Source organism: Scleropages formosus, chromosome 13 (genome assembly GCF_900964775.1).
Source record: "Scleropages formosus chromosome 13, fSclFor1.1, whole genome shotgun sequence".
Taxonomy (NCBI): domain Eukaryota; kingdom Metazoa; phylum Chordata; class Actinopteri; order Osteoglossiformes; family Osteoglossidae; genus Scleropages; species Scleropages formosus.
Genome location: NC_041818.1, coordinates 10,541,375 through 10,558,501, shown reverse-complemented (window position 1 = coordinate 10,558,501; position 17,127 = coordinate 10,541,375). Strand labels below are relative to the sequence as shown.

The 17,127-nt window shown below is 48.2% G+C and overlaps 1 protein-coding gene across 2 annotated transcripts; it reads left to right on the top strand.

Moving 5' to 3' along the window:
- The first annotated feature begins 9,445 nt into the window (after positions 1-9,445).
- LOC108925221 (acylphosphatase-2-like) lies at positions 9,446-15,564 on the top strand. 2 transcript variants are annotated; one of them, XM_018737037.2, is made up of 4 exons: positions 9,446-9,677; positions 12,019-12,035; positions 12,521-12,630; positions 15,216-15,564. In XM_018737037.2, the coding sequence occupies exons 1-4, from the start codon at positions 9,629-9,631 to the stop codon at positions 15,328-15,330; spliced, it is 291 nt and encodes a 96-aa protein (XP_018592553.1). In that variant the 5' UTR covers positions 9,446-9,628; the 3' UTR covers positions 15,331-15,564. The 2 variants fall into 2 exon arrangements, with proteins under 2 accessions (XP_018592553.1, XP_018592554.1); XM_018737038.2 differs by lacking the exon at positions 12,019-12,035.
- Positions 15,565-17,127: the final 1,563 nt, after the last annotated feature.

The following is a 17,127-nucleotide window of genomic DNA, read 5'->3' as shown; positions in this document are numbered from 1 at the left end:
TGTGATAATTACCACTTAGATTCATTTAATCGCTCTTAATAATATAGTAATTATATAGAGTCCCACTTACTGGCTCGAGATTTAAACTTGGACTCCTTTGGCACCAGTGACGCCCAGCGTGTCGTGACCAATCAGTGGACTTGGTCTGATATGTCATGCGTATCACCCAGCAGGACATGAAGAACTCCACACTGCGACACATCATGCTTCTGTTGTAATGAACAAGCTCAAAGAACATTCTTTGTCAAAAAAGCATGGGAGACCAACAGAGATTCATGTTGTCCTACTGTACCTCAGGCATCAGGTGGCGTGGCATTTAGGGTTTTCAGATACCAAACTGAGGACGTTGCTTTTGATACAGTAAGAACACCCATCTGTAGTAGTGGTTAAATCACTGTACAGTTGATTAACATTTTAAGTTGTCTTTGTCAAAGCAGCCAGCAAAAAAAAGGCTAGTAATAATTGGCCAATGCTACATTAGTTGTCCAGCTGAAAACTCTGTGCTCTGCCTGCGGTCTTGTTTCCTCAGCATCCCTGAATGGGTGGCATCGTTGCTCTGTGCTGCATCCAGGGAGAAAAGTGATAGAGCCCGGCGGAAGAAGGCCTATAAACTCATACAGTCGAGACTGGTATACACTCCCTCACTCTTACTTTCTTGCTACTCGATTTAACAAGTTGCATCTTTCCTCGCGTGTGGACAGCATTTACATTTATGCATGTGGTAGATACTTTTCTCCAAAGCAACACAGAATTCAAGAGTAGACAAAATTGCATTTCACAACAAAGGACTTAGATACAATTAGAAGATTAAGCAGCATAGAGATAGTAAAATATGTAGATAAAAATAACAGATGGTAAAGGTCTAACTCACCAAAATTGTCAAGATCTTGTAAATGGATCTGAAAGATGGGTTTTGAGGCCTCTCTGAAAAGCTGGAAGGGAATTAGCAGTTCTGAGGGACAGAGTGGCTTCATTCCCCCGCATCGGAGCCAGGACTGAGAAGTGACAGACTGTCATTTTTTACCCCTTCTTAGTGGGACCACCAAGTTGTTGTATTGAAATCTAAAAGCTCTGCTCACATCTGGAAAAACCCCACCGTTGCCTCCCACCCCAGGGAGCTGTAAGTGACATTTACATTTAATTCATTTAGCATTCGCTTTTCTCCAAATTGACCTACAACTCAAAGTAAACAAACGTGCATTTCTCCAACACGCAAAGACGTGCGATTCTCAAGGAACAGTCACTTCGTCCAATACCACCATTTTTGCTGGCGCACGTTACAGGAATAACTTGAAATAGTTCTGATGATGAGTCTCTGGATCAAAATCAGCTCTTGGTCCCAATTAAGGTGTCACATCCCACGGGGTCACTGCCCCTCCTGGTCAGAGGCGGCGCCACTCAGTGCCGCTAGCTAACGCTTACCTATCACCTCACAGTCTCGTAGGACATGGAGGTATAAAAGGAGCCAGCGGAGCAGAACTAGTCGCGGATTCTTAATCAGCAGTTCTCTTGTGCTTCGTTGGCGATTGGTAGTCTCTTGTTCCCTCAGTTTGTTTCCTAGGTGTGCATGTTCCAGTCCCGAGTGCCCGTCCCGTCAGTTCCTGCCTCTTGTTCTTCAGTCCTGGTCCATCGTTCCTGTCCGGTATTTCGTCACGTCTCAGGGTTGCGGTCAGACTCACAGATTAGCGTTTCACTGTTCACCGTAGTTCCAACACCGTGTGTGTTTCCTGGTCTCGTGTTTCTTGTTTCACTTCCACCGAGTGTCTTACAATACTCACCGTACACGTCTAACCTCACACTGCACGTGAAGTCATTATATATTTCGTCTGTGTTTGGACGTAATAGCAACGCGCGTCCGTGTCGGACTCCCGTCCGGACGCTACAGAAGAATCCGCCCGCTAATATGACTTCAGCGGAATGGCGTGAGCTGGCGGATCTGACAGAGGCGAACCAAGAACGACTCCTGGTTTGCACAAACGCCGCTAGCCGCCTCACAGATCAGTTGGAGCAGTTGACACGACTCCTCAGTCACGGTGGGCGGGGCGCCGATCCGACCAGTTCGCAAACGCATGATGATTGGCGGACATGTCTTTTTGATCGTCTTTATGCTTCCTCGGGTCCTCGCGCGGAGCCCACGAGCCCTGTGCAGACCAATGGGATCAGCGCTACTGAGCAGCTGTCCGTTCCCTTCCAGGAGGCTTTGCAAGGTAGCAGAGGTGAGAACCAGAATTACACAGAATACTCAATCCCCAGTCCAGCCTCTCTGTTCCCAGGGCCCTACTCTCCTGAGTCACCCCCTAGCCCAGACAGAAAGACAGAGAGACAGTTCTTCCCCAGCACCAGGAGTTTTCAGGTGCGTTCCTGGTCTCCAGTGGAGAAGACATCCAGCCCCCGATTGTCAAGACCACTCTCTCAGGAGTTCTCGCCGGATTACCGGAGCAACTCCGGGTCCAGCCGGACCCCGACGCCGCCAGGGCAGCAGGTGCCCTACAGCCCTGTGGACAATGAGCCGGCTCAAGCACGCAACCTTGTCAGCTGTGCAGGGCTCGAAGAACAGTGCGTCAGACAGGGAATAATACGACTCAGTAACGGGCGTTTGACAGAGGAGGAAAGGAGGCGCCGTTTTCTGCAACGCTTGTGCTTTTACTGTGGAGCTGCGGATCACGTGCAGGTTTCCTGTCCAGTGCGGCCACCCCGTGGATCCCCACGGACCGACTTACTGGTGAGTGATGTATCTCTCCATACCTCCCTGTTGACATTACCAGTTACAGTATCCTGGGGTTTCCAGCAGCAGCAGACGAAAGCTATGGTAGACAGTGGCGCTGCAGGGAATTTCATGGATCATGATATGGCCGCGTCCTGGGGCTTGCCCTGTGCCCGATGCCCCAAACCCCTGGCTGTTAAAGCTATTGATGGCGCTCCAATCGGGTCGGGGCGTGTAGAGCAGCGCACAGAGCCCGTTACTATGCAGGTAGGGCCACTCCATAAGGAACAGATATGGTTCTATCTGATTAAGTCCCCTGATAACCCCATTATTTTGGGATATCCATGGTTATGCACCCATGACCCTATTATCTCTTGGAGGGAGGGGAAACTGCTGTCTTGGGGACAGCAGTGTCCCGAACACCTGGAGACATCTTGTAACTCCACATCCATAGAGAGCCCTAATGCAGATCTGCCCCTGCAGCTTCCAAGGGAGTATGCAGATCTAGTGGCGGTGTTTAGCAAACACAAGGCTGCAGAACTGCCCCCTCATAGACCTTGGGATTGTGCTATAGATCTTTTTTCGGGCACTACACCCCCTAGGGGGCGGGTATACCCTCTTTCTCAACCTGAACATCAGGCAATGGAGGCTTATGTAACGGAGGCACTAGAAGCCGGATTCATCCGGCCGTCTACCTCTCCAGCTTCCGCTGGCTTTTTCTTTGTTGAGAAAAAGGACGGGGGTTTGCGCCCCTGTATTGATTATCGGGGGCTAAATGCCATTACTGTGAAGTACCCGCACCCCTTGCCTCTTATCACGTCGGCCCTCGAACAGGTTTCTGGTGCTACCATCTTTACGAAACTGGACCTCAGGAGCGCATATAACCTGATTCGCGTTAGGGAAGGGGATGAGTGGAAGACCGCTTTTAGCACCGCCCTCGGCCATTATGAGTACCTGGTCATGCCTTTTGGCCTGGCGAATGCACCTTCCGTATTCCAGGCTTTTGTTAATGAAGTACTCAGAGAGCTAATTAATCGCTCAGTATTAGTGTATCTGGATGATATCCTGATCTTTTCTCGGTCCCGTGAGGAGCATATTGGACATGTCAGGGAGGTGTTGCAAAAGCTGGCAGCACATAAGCTGTACGTGAAAGGGGAGAAGTGCCAGTTCCATGTGCACTCTGTGGATTTCCTGGGGTACATCCTAACACCCAACGGGGTCACGATGGATCCACAGAAGGTCTCGGCAGTTCTGTCATGGCCCCAGCCAAAGACAGTAAAGGACCTGCAACGGTTCCTAGGTTTTGCGAATTTCTATAGGCGCTTCATAAGGAACTTCAGTTCCGTTGCAGCCCCGTTGACTGCCCTGTTAAAAGGAGCCCCTAGGCGCCTGACCTGGACTCCTGAGGCGAGTCAGGCCTTTGAAGACCTAAAGAAGCGTTTTACTTCTGCCCCAATCCTGAAGCACCCTGATCCCAAACTGCCCTTTATTGTGGAAGTTGATGCTTCTGAGGCCGGGGTAGGGGCAGTGCTCTCACAGCGCCAGGGAAGTCCCCTGAAGCTCTATCCATGTGCGTATTTCTCACACAAGATGTCGCCTACTGAACAGAATTATGATGTAGGAAACAGGGAGCTCTTAGCCATAAAGATGGCCTTGGAAGAGTGGAGACATTGGTTAGAGGGGGCTACGCACCCATTCTTAGTGTTAACTGATCACCGGAACCTGGAGTATCTGCAGAAGGCAAAGAGGCTCAATTCCAGACAGGCGCGGTGGGCCATGTTCTTCACCAGGTTCCGTTTCACGGTGACCTATCGTCCTGGCTCCAAGAACGGCAAGGCCGATGCCCTGTCCCGTTTGTTCGAGGTATCGCCTCAGCTCTCCCCACCAGACACCATCTTGTCCCCGACGCAGTTTGTGGCTCCTATCCGTTGGGCTTTATTGGACGATATCCAAGCAGCCCAACGTCAAGAACCCGGTCCCAACGAGCAGCCCCAAGACAAAGAATACGTCCCGTCCACTGTTCGGTCCGAGCTCCTGCACTGGGCCCATGATGGTCCAAGTACAGGACACCCAGGGGTCAACCGAACCTTGAAGCTTCTCGCTGAACGCTTCTGGTGGCCATCCATGAAACAGGACGTACGAGACTTCGTCCTTGCCTGCACCACATGTGCCCAGGCCAAGGTCCCACGACAGCTGCCAGCAGGGCTTTTAGAGCCACTCCCGATTCCCAACCGTCCATGGTCCCATATAGCGGTGGACTTCCTTACTGATCTTCCGTGTTCTGATGGAAACACCACCATATTGGTCGTCATAGATCGCTTTTCCAAGGCCTGTCGACTGATTCCTCTGAAAGGTCTACCTACAGCCCTGGAGACCGCGGAACTGCTGTTCCAACATGTCTTCCGGCTGTATGGCCTGCCAGAGGATGTCGTCTCGGACAGGGGACCCCAGTTCACCTCAAGGGTCTGGAAGGCCTTCTTTGCCCGCTTAGGAGTCTCAGTCAGCCTCTCCTCTGGTTATCATCCACAGTCTAATGGGCAAGTGGAACGCCTCAACCAGGAGGTTGGACGTTACCTGCGGAGTTACTGTGCTCAGAATCAAGCGGATTGGAGCAGATACCTCCCCTGGGCAGAGTACGCCCAGAACTCCCTGGTCCATTCGTCCACAAACTTAACTCCTTTCCAGTGTGTGCTCGGTTACCAGCCTCCGCTGTTCCCGTGGACGATGGAGACCAGTGGGTTGCCAGCTGTGGACGACTGGTACAAGAGGAGTGAGTCGGTGTGGGAATCCGCACATGTCCGTCTCCAGGAGGTGGTATCCAACCAAAAGGAGAAGGCCGACAAAAGGCGTAGGACTGTATTGTACCAGCCAGGGCAGAGAGTATGGTTGTCCACCCAGGATCTCAAACTGCATTTGCCCTCGAGGAAGCTTGCCCCCCGTTTCATCGGCCCCTTCAAGATCCTGAAGAGGATCAACCCGGTTTCTTACCGTCTTCAGTTGCCCTCGCATTATCGTATCTGTCCCACGTTTCATGTTTCGCGCCTCAAGCCCCATTGTGTTTCCGCCCTGCAGAGCCCAGCAGTCTCTCCACCTCCACCGTTGGATGTGGATGGTTCTCCTGCCTACTCCGTCAGGGCCCTCCTGGACTCCAAACGGAGACGGGGTACGCTGTACTATCTGGTCGACTGGGAGGGCTATGGGCCGGAGGAGCAGTCTTGGGTACCAGCACGGGACATCTTGGACCCAGCTCTTATTGAGGACTTCCATGAGTGTCATCCAGATCGGCCTGCTCCGCGACGGCGGGGGCGACCGCCTACCCGCCGGCGTTCTGCGGCTGGAGCCGCCCCTGGAGGGGGGGGTACTGTCACATCCCACGGGGTCACTGCCCCTCCTGGTCAGAGGCGGCGCCACTCAGTGCCGCTAGCTAACGCTTACCTATCACCTCACAGTCTCGTAGGACATGGAGGTATAAAAGGAGCCAGCGGAGCAGAACTAGTCGCGGATTCTTAATCAGCAGTTCTCTTGTGCTTCGTTGGCGATTGGTAGTCTCTTGTTCCCTCAGTTTGTTTCCTAGGTGTGCATGTTCCAGTCCCGAGTGCCCGTCCCGTCAGTTCCTGCCTCTTGTTCTTCAGTCCTGGTCCATCGTTCCTGTCCGGTATTTCGTCACGTCTCAGGGTTGCGGTCAGACTCACAGATTAGCGTTTCACTGTTCACCGTAGTTCCAACACCGTGTGTGTTTCCTGGTCTCGTGTTTCTTGTTTCACTTCCACCGAGTGTCTTACAATACTCACCGTACACGTCTAACCTCACACTGCACGTGAAGTCATTATATATTTCGTCTGTGTTTGGACGTAATAGCAACGCGCGTCCGTGTCGGACTCCCGTCCGGACGCTACATAAGGAAGTCGGGGGCCAACTGTAACGTAATTTGCCTTAGCCAAAGGTGTCAGCTAAGTTAATTTTTTTTAACCCTTTTTTACCATCTTTCCCCTAGTTCCTCCATAAGGTTGGCTGCAGTGAAGATGTACAGATCCGGCCCACGTACGTGTTCCCCCCGGCACTGAAACAGCTGGTGCGCACTGTGTTTCCACAGGACATCTGTGACTACCCAGATCCCAGCAATGAAAAGGTAGGACCACAAGTGCTGCTGTCACTCTGTCATGGCTCTTATGCAAGTGTTGCAGAACAGTATTTCAGCCCTACAGTTGTGTACTACTGCACTCCTTAAAGGTAAACTGTTGTTCTGTGACACTTAAATGTAAATATTTCTTAGTTACCCTAATAGTCCACTGTAGTATTCCAAGTGACAAAAGCTTATGTTTGTATTCTTACGTTTTATCCCAATTTCTGTTCTAGGTGGTTGTTGTCACTTTAGAAGATCTCAGTGCAGTACCTCTCTAAGAAATTAAATGTATGGAGCAACTGTTTCTGATGACGATGCCAAGAGTTCTTTTTGATGCTTATGGTATATTGTAAAACTGTTTTGTTTAGAGCTTGGTTTGATATTTTTCACGTAATTTTTAACGTAGAGAAGTTGTGTTTGGTTGGAGTAAAATGTTTAAATTCACGAAAACAATAGGTCAGGTTTTTTCACAGGTGCCCAAGTTCATGTACATATATCTTCTGTTGTCCTGTGAGATCCATGCGTGTTCTTGTGACGTTACACAATACAAAAATCTCAGAAAACAGCAGCGTCTTCATACCTGTCAGGCCCCCACCAGCGGATCCATCAGCAACACCGGGTGCCACCTCATTTACATACCGATAAAAGGCCGGCCCGGAAGCTCTCCCATCGCTGAACCTCTGCAAGGAGCAACCGCCGTCCTCAATCGAGAGTGTCCCTAGCCTTCGCGTTTGTTTTGGATTTCCTGACCTGTGCCTGTATCCCGACTACGAGTCTGTGTTTCCCTCCTGTACGACATTCGCTCATCGCTTGTCCCCGGAATCATTAAAAACCCGGAACCTGAGCTCCGCGCTTGTGTCCGTTCCGTCCTTGCCAGCACACCGCCATGACAATACCAATGTATAAAATGCATATGTATAAACTAAAACTTCTGTATTTTGCTCTTCTTATAGCACCCTGTATAATTGAAAAAGTCATATTTGCAATGAGTCATGTCAAACCCCTGTTCTTTAATGGATATCATCATTGGTCGTAATGATTTTTGTGTTTTTCTTGTAGAGATTGTGTTATTTTGGACAATGTGCTACAGTCTGCTGTAGTCTGAGAAGTATTTATTTCAACTAGTTATTTTTGTAAATTAAATAAGATTAAGAGTAAATGGGAAGCCTTCATCACCGTGCCCATTTGTTGGGAAAATCATGGCATACATACAGTTCTGGGGTCATAAAATAGGAAATAACGTCACTGTCTGTGAACCACCAATGTAAAATGGCAATAACAAGATAGTGGAAGGAGCACGGCAATGGCTGAAATGACAATTAAAACTGTTTGTTTCATTATTCTTGTTATTTCTTTGCTTGTGCTCAGAGGTTTCTTCAGGACGACTTCTCTTAGGTAGATTCATCACCATAACAAGCTTTTTTCATTTGAAAAATATGGCTCGGACTATGGTTCAGCTGAGATTCAGCTTTTCATTTTCAAATGACATTAAAAGCAATGAACTAAATGAAACTGAGGGAAAAACAGAAGTGCTTTTTCTCCGCAGACTCCTATTACTTTGTGCCGCAAGCCTTTAAATGCGTTTTTACTGCCATCTATCGGCTGGCTGCGTAAAAACGGGTCGTTTTAGCGCCTTCTTCATTTGACCTTTCTGAAGGTGTACAGCCTGTATACAGTGTATAGCGCCCAAACTTTGAAAAAGCACATCTCTTGTGCAATAAATTTTTAACAAAGGGAATGAGCTCAAGAAGGTCGAATCGAGATAATTTAATACTGTATTCTTACTGTAGTACTTTACATTTTGTACACGCGGCACACAACGCACAAAGAAATGGGATCCACCTATTTTTATTTTGTCATTTGTGGAACTTTGAATAACTCACCGTTGAACTTATAACTTTGTTCTTATAAGTAAGAAAAAAACGTGTTAAACTTTGTGTGATTAATCTTAATTATAGCAGATGAGTGAAGGATGGATTACAAACGCAAATCATAAATGTATCCCTCACCGATTACATACTTTTCTAGTCTTTTTACGCCCCCTTGTGGAACTGTCAAATATCACGTCCAAACGGCGGCACGGTGCTGTACGTGTGAAAGATACAGCAACACAATATCCTTAAAAATATTCAGTAGAAATGATCCTGTAAAAAATGAGAAAGGCTAAAACAAAATAGGTATAGTTTCTGTGAGGTGAAAGAAAGAGACGATCGTGTATTTAGTTTTAAATGGATACGTACATCATGTGTTTTCGGCTTCTCGTAATGAATTTTATTAAGGAAAACTAAAAAAACATATTTAGAGTGCTTTGCTGTACCGAATTATTATTATTATTATTATTATTATTATTATTATTATTAATGTTTTTGGCATTAATTTAAAATGCAATTTGCGTGTATCATCCACTTACTGTTCCTAAGCGGGATGGCGATACACTTCCTGCAGTTACCTATTGTGCTGACATTTAAAACCGGAAGAGTCGGAACACGTAAAAATACCTGACAACGTAAGATTTTTTTGTGACCATGTGATTCTGCGCGTACAGTACGTTTCAAAGCGGCGATAGCGGTGATCTGATTGGTTGGTTTCAGGTTCACATCCGGAATGGGCGGGACGTAAAGGCCGGTCGCCATTGCGGCTCAAACGCCTGCAGTAGCGCAGTTGCACCGGGCCGTTTTGTCCACTACGTCTCATTGTTTCACACAAGGATCCCACAGCTGCCTCCTCTGGGCGCGAGGCTCGTCACAGCAGGCGGGCGGCGCGAGCGGCACCAACAGGGAGAGCAGCGGAGAAACAGAAAAATGTCAGGACTCGTGTCCGTCGATTATGAAGTGTTCGGCCAAGTGCAAGGTGGGATTCATATAATAATTAATAATTTCAGATATGTAATTGTTATTTGAATAATAGAAATCGCACTATGATTATTTATGGGTGTCAGGTGCTTTTTTTTATGTGTGCATTACTGTGACTTGCTTGGTAGGGTAGATTTAGCAAAATTTAACGAGGAATTTTGTGCACTGCTGGGATTTACACTCTGTTTACAGTGTTTTCTTACACGTTACAGATTGCAAATCCGTACAGATTACACACACACAGTGTAGTGTTAGGGACCGTACGTGTAATATGACCCCAGGGCCACGTGCGCCAAAACAGAGACCCTATTAGGGCATGACTTTATTCACCTAACTGCCTTAAAGGTTAACATACTCAATTAAAAAGAATTTAAGAAGACTGCACAAATGTTGTTTACAGACTATATACTGCTTTACATGTGTCAATTTATAGTAGTGGAGCGTTTTATTTTACTTGCACCTGTTACCTCTCTGCGCAGTTTATGGCTGGATGTACTGTTCTACATCATCACGTATTCGGTCACCATGACAACCCGGTAGGACGCGTACTGGTTCAAGGCATTAAAGCTGGAGCTGAAGGACTCTGGTCTGAATCCTCATTCTTGCTGAAGGGCCTTAGACCAGGCATTTACACTGGATTTAAAATGTAAAAACTGCTGCGGAAGTATTTATAAATATATGTATATTTTCATATAGCTGATAACTAGCAGAATAACAGTCTCCTTTTGGGGCAGCAGGTGGCGCGGTGGTTAGCGCTACCACCCCTGGACTCAGAGAACTCAGATTTGAGTCACACCCCCTGCTGTAGTACCCTTGATCAAGGTACTTATCCTGAATTGCCGCAGTAAAAATTATCCAGCTGTGTAAATAGGTGAATCATCATTTAATGTTGTAAATCACTTTGGAGAAAAGTGTCGGCTGAATAAATTAAATACATGTAAATAATGACAGTTTGGTTTAGTATAAAAACCTGACATTACAGGTCTCGTTGCACAAACGCACCAGCAAAATAATGATCGATGTTACCATTATTGCTGTTGAGAAAAAAAACTGTAACAAATTTGGGGTTGAGATGTGCAGTGTGAATTTTTTATGTAATCAAAGGGTAATTCAGGATGCCCCCCTTTCCTGTAAAAGGTATCACTCTGCATCTGTAGCCCATATTCTGTTGAACCATTCAGGTCATCTTCAGCTGTCATGCCAGTATATACTAATACGGAAAGATGTGTACAAATGGACTTTTCCATTTCGATGACACATGTCCAAGGTAAATCTTGAAGCTTGGTGCAGCCAACTTGGTAGAGCCATTGCTTCAACTGAAACACATGTGGGAGGAAACCAGAGCACCAGGAAACCCACACAAACATGGGGAGACCATGCAAGCTCTGCACAGACCGGTGCCGGATTTCGACGCAGATGCCAGCCCACCCCCCATGACCTGTGTTGACCCACGTTGTCTGCCGCACCATCATGCCGCTCATTTTTACCACCAAATCATCATCAGTAAAAGCACGGTTAATAATTGAGGCATTTCTCAGTCTCACATTCTGTAAAAATCTCATATTAAAACTGATTTAAAATTGTTTTAAAATGATAGAATACAATGTGATGGACTGGTGTTCCATCCATGGTGCACCCTGTCTGGCCGTGTGCCCTGTGCTGTTGATATAGGCTCCGGACAACCGTGACCCTCACGCGGATAAGCAGTAAATGAGGGAGTGAGAGTAAAATCACTGAAAAAACATTACTCAGTAATTCAGTTCTGACTGTTGACTGATTCACATGCATTTCTCTTCTTGTCTCGTCTTGCCTCTTCTAACTACTGCTATTAGAGTCACCGGCATTCTAGCAGTAAACAATGCAAAAATGAGTGGAATTAAAGTGGTCCCATAACCCAGATCAGTATTGATGTGCTTTACTGACATTTACCACATGGCTCCATAAATACATGTTTTGTTCACTCCTTTGCCAGCAAATTTGAGAAAATAAAAAGAAATGGTTCATATCTTTGAAAAATTGTAGCTTGGATATTCAATGCTCAAGAAACGTGTATGAAGCTCCTTGTGGTGATTTGCCCATTTATACAGCAGGGTAAATTTTACTGAAGCAATTCAGGTTTAGCACTGTGTTTCGCTCAGGGATATTACAGGAGGAGCAAGAATTTGAACCGGGGTCCTTCTGTTAGTAAGCAATGGCTCTAGGATGTGATGAACGAATGCAATTTCACGTCGCTTTGCAGCACCCCAACCTATCAGGATAGCGGTGTCATCGTCCTTTAGCGGAACAACGCTCCTCACACCTCACAGCCCGTTTGTGTTTCTCCGCTTTTCTTTCTGCAGGAGTTTTCTTCCGAAAGGTCAGTGGCTCTATGCCCTCGTTCCGAGTGAGGTCTCTATCATGTGTTTAGCTTGGGGCTGCAGAAGTCCTCGAGATCCTTGAGGGGCTGCAGGATAGGCTATTTCTACTCAGACTCACCTCTTAGTTCCTATTCTGAAGTGACTAACCAGATGGGAGGTCTCAACGCCCGCTTCACGTCTCATTCAGGTACTACTTAAAATATATAATGCAATAAATCAGAAGGCCAGAGTTGTGCACCCAACGTTTACAATCACCGAGGTAGGAGACTGATGGCCTGTGACACCCCAACTGGCAGATCTTAACCTCTGAATTGCTTTGGATGGAAATATCTGCTAAACGTGCATAATGTGAATACTTGTCAGTAGTAAACGCACTGCTTTACTTCAAGAAACGCGGATTTATATTCAGGCCACTTCGCATCCGTACCTGCACGGTACAGTTTTTCACCTTGCTTTCTTTTGTATGCTCACCCATCTCTCCCAGTACACAGAGCAAGAGGCGACCAAACTGAGGCTGGTGGGCTGGGTGCGAAACACCATGCGGGACACTGTGGAGGGCCAGATCCAAGGCCCAAAGGAAGCTGTGGAGAAGATGTGAGTATGCGACGCTAATTGTGTTACGATCCGAAAGTTATGGCGGTGATTCTAAATACCGCTGACGAAAGTAATTTTTGGGCGGCACAGTGGCGCAGCGGGGGAGCGCTGCCGCCTCACAGTGCCTTGGCTGTTCTGGGTAAGGTTCAAGTCCAGCTCGGTCCGTGTGGAGTTTGCATGTTCTCCCTGTGTCTTCATGGGTTTCCCCTGGGTCCTCTGGTTTCCTCCCGCAGTCCGAAGACATGCGGCTCGGGTGAACCGGCTGCTCTAAATTGAGTGCGAGAGATAGACTGATGTCCTATCCAGGGTGCATCCAGTGATTCTGGGATAGGCTCTGGACCCCCATGACCCTGATTCTATTGTACCAGATTTCTGAATATTGCCTTAATTTGCTGAAGTGGTCTGTGGTGATCTGTTGCCGCAACATAGGTAGTGTGGAAGCGTGTGAAGGTGTTTTTCAGCACTAGGGGGAGCAACTTCTCAAAAAATACCATGGCTCATCGTAACGTGTCGGGGTCGTGCGGGGAAGGAGACAGAGGGGGGAACGGGGGGACAGGGAACTGGTAGACTGTGGGGGAGCTTCGTGCGTGGAGGGTCGGGGTCGTGGGCATCTTGGGACACACTGTGTCATCGGCTCCTCCGTCTCTCTCTCTCTCTCTCTCACTGGCTGGTCCGGGGGAAGAAATAGAGGTTGCGATCGGCTCCGGCTGCTGTTGGCCCATCCCCGGCTCCGCCCCCTCTTTCGAGCACCCCGGCGTGCTACACGTGTGTTTGTAGAAATGCGAGAATGATCACGGTACTCCACACCGCGAGACACAAATCACTGCGGTACACACATAGTGATGGACAGCACTGTACACCGTATATACTGCATGGAGCCCTGCGGGAACTTTTATGCCACACAGCACATCATGGAAGGCGTTCCTCCAGCCGGACGCGTCCCCGGAGCAGGTTAAGTGAAGTGTCGTGCCAAGAGGGTACTCCTCACAGGAGACCACCACAGCTTATAAGTCCACGTCCTTAACCTTTCCAGTTTCTCCACTATTTGGTACCTACTGGTCTGTTTCTGCTCACAGTTCGCTGTGGACCTTACAAAGCTGTCACTTCGGCAGCAGGCGGTTTATTGCCGAAGCGAGTGGACTGAGGGCCGAAAGTCTACAGGTTCGGGTCCCTGGGGGCTCCTGTTGCACCGTTGGGGAAGGTGAAATGATGCACGCTTAATAAGACTTGACTGAGAAGTTTCAAGTCCATTAGCTTTATGTTCCTTGATAGAATTTTTGGCAAAATATTAAATCAGAGATGGGTTAGTGTTACAAAATGGATGCGCTAAGGAAAACCGGTCTTTTATTTATTTCTTTCTTTTTTGCATTTTTTCACCAGCCGGTTTTTTTTTAGCCCTCCGCCGCCTTGTCGCAGGACATCGCAAGGAGAGGGTGCAAAAGAAGTGACCCATTTCTCCCAACGCGGGTTCGCATCCATCCCCCAGCGAAGCTGCGTTCACGCACAAGTACGCATGCAGAGATTTGTTTTTCTCTTTCGGCAGGGATTTTGCACGGATTCCTCTTTAATGCAGTCAATGATTTGTAAGTTGACTCCAGCGAAACTCGAAAACGTATGCGAGCGCGTCCACCTGTACCCTCCCGGTGATCCGCGAACGCCTCGACGTTGGTGTCCGTCCCCTATCCGCCGGTCACATCGGGTCATTCCGCCGCGGTCTTTCCCGGTGTCCTGGTTTGAGCCGCGTTCCGATCGATTGTTCACAAAGTTCCCAAACTGGAGCAGCCGCGGTCCTTGAGAGCGCTCTCGGGAAGGACGGGGAGAAGAGGAGGGAGACGGGGGGGAGAGGAGGCACCACAAATAGGCCATCCAAGTGAGATGGTGTGGGGGGAAAAAAACTGGTGGAGAAGTATAAATATCTTTAGTAGGTCACGAGCTGAAGAATAGTCCTGCTGAAGGTGGGTGGAGAGTGTCACACAGGCCTTCTCTGGGATTAATGACCATGTGCGAGGTGGATCTCGCGCAAGTCTGAGTTGTTTGATTAATTAAATCTGCCGTTTGTAATCTACACTTCTCTGCTCGTTTGAGACGGATGTTGCCTGAGGTGTGTTTCGCACCTCTCCGTCACACACATATGCACACACACACGCTGAAACGGCCCGTCCCAAGTGGGGTCACGGCGAGCCGGAGCCTGAGCCGGAGCCTAACCCGGGAACACAGGGCTTAGGGCTGGGGGGGAGGGGACGCACCCAGGACGGGACGCCAGTCCATCACAAGGCACCACAAGCAGGACTGAAACCCCAGAGCCACCGTAGAGCAGGCACGGGTCAAACCCGCTGCGCCACCGCGTCCCCCATCGTCTGTCATATAGCGATCAGCCAAAACTGTACCCCACAGAGTGCCTCTAGATTTCATTCTGTCCAGCATGACAGCTTTGCAAACTCGCGTGCTGTTCGCAAGTGAAATGTATGAAAGTTAATATGCGTAAATGTAAAAAATGGAAAATTCTTCCGTTGAGACCTTGCAGTCGTTTCCTTCGAATGTCTGCTGACGAAACATGGCAAAAAAGTCACTTTCTGTTTCTCCAGGAAGAACTGGCTGAGAAGCACAGGAAGCCCCATGTCCCGTATCGACAAGGCCACGTTCAACAATGAGCGTGCGGTCTCTGCGCTGGAGTTCTCCTCTTTCACCACGAGATACTGACACGTCGATGCCTCTGTTAGCGGCGCTTACGCTCGCCCCGGCAGTTCTGCACACGAACAAAACGGTTTTGGCGCTTTCTCAGGGGCGCAGTGGAGGAGAGCACGTGGCAAGAAATGTCTCCTATGCATAGAATAATTTTAATAAAAGCGCTCTGTGCCGTTTAGAAAGCTTTACTCCAAAAGCGATGTCACTGTAGATCGAGATTGTGTATTTATTCAATTGCAATGAAATAAACAAGCTAAAAAAACAAGAAGGACGTTGTGTTTTCATTGGACGAAGTACACGAGCAATTTCACAGAGAATTTAAATTATGGCCAAAACTGAATAATAGATTTGTTTTGAAATATTATCATTATTCAGAACCAACTACCAGATACCCATAATTGAAGAGAAGATGAGCTAGGGGGAAAAAAAAATGCCTGGATCCTCTTGTCCAGGTCTTTTTAGGATGATGTGTGTGCACCAGCGTTAGCTGTGAGCGTTTGTTTTCTCAACATTAAAATAGACTCCTAATCGTGGTCTGGACTCTTCGTGTTGTGCGTTCGTAGGTTTCGGTTACCTTGTGAAGGGGAACACTGAATGGAACTCCCAGACCTGCGTGTATCAGACGAGTTACGCTGACACTGGAAGCCAGTTTGTCACAAGTCAGATGTATGGATTAGAGAAACATAGTTTGTACAATGAAGTTCTGGAACAGAAATCTTTTTTATAAAGGACACGCTGAGTATTGATTTGGCATTTGGCATCAGATCAGAATCTTTTTTCTAATGGGCTGCGTGTGGTGTATGGATTAAAGCTGCCGATTTGCAATTTGAAGGCCTCCGGTTGAAATGCCACCTGCTCCAGTACGCCTGGCAAGGTGCGCATCATAAAATGGCTGTAGTAAAATTTACCTGGCTGTATAAATTGAGTGGGGGGCGTGGTGGCGGCACAGTGGGTTGGACCAGGTCCTGCTCTCCGGTGGGTCTGGGGTTCGAGTCCCTGCTGGGGGTGCCTTGCGGCAAACTGGCGTCCTGTCCTGGGTGTGTCCCCTCCAGCCTTACGCCCTGTGTTGCCAGGTTAGGCTCTGGCTCCCTGCGACCCCGAATGGGACAAGCGGTTCAGAAAATGTGTGCGTGTGTATAAATTGATAAATCAGTGCAAGCCACTTTAGAGAAAGGCATCAGCTAAAGGAATACTTTTTTTAAGTGAGAGGAAGTGATATAAGGTGGTCGGTCAGTCGGCAGCTTGCGGAGGGTTTGCTTAAGCAGAAAGGATAGAACTGCGATGGAGACTGACATCCAGACCCACCCAGTTCCAGCCTCTCGCCACAGGTTTCTGTCCAGTGTGTGCTGGATACTGACTGGTGGGCCATGTATGGGGGGTTAGTACAAACTGCTGCAATCTGCAGAAAGCAGGCCTATGTAAGCAGTGTGAGGGCCAGAGCCCAGCTGCCTGGCTTGCTGATACCCTGTGCTCAGCTCTTTCCCTTTGTCATGGTGGATTGAGGTTGGGCGCTGTTTTAGAAAGCAGGGTTGCCTGTTGACTGGGAACTTAGCTGGGATGGAGACTGGAATGGGCGGGGCGGGACATAGGCCGTGCTAAACATCGGTCAGATGCTCGGTTTTGTTTGGTGAAAGCTGTGGAATCCAAATCGGGGGTTAAAAAAAAGGATGTGTGAGTGTTTTTTTTTTTTTCCATATGGAGTGTTGTAGTTGTTCAACCAACATTTTTGGTGGCTGGTTGATTGTTGATGGGGACAACCCATGTGGGACAGCTGGTAGCGTAGTGGTTAGCGCGACTGCCTTCGGACCCAAA

What these genes read in the sequence shown, in the direction of transcription:
- LOC108925221 (XM_018737037.2), top strand. Translation starts at nt 9,629, where the DNA reads ATGTCAGGACTCGTGTCCGTCGATTATGAAGTGTTCGGCCAAGTGCAA. An exon ending in AAGGAAGCTGTGGAGAAGAT is followed by an intron (nt 12,631 to 15,215) that starts GTGAGTATGCGA and finishes CTGTTTCTCCAG; the next exon opens with GAAGAACTGGCTGAGAAGCA.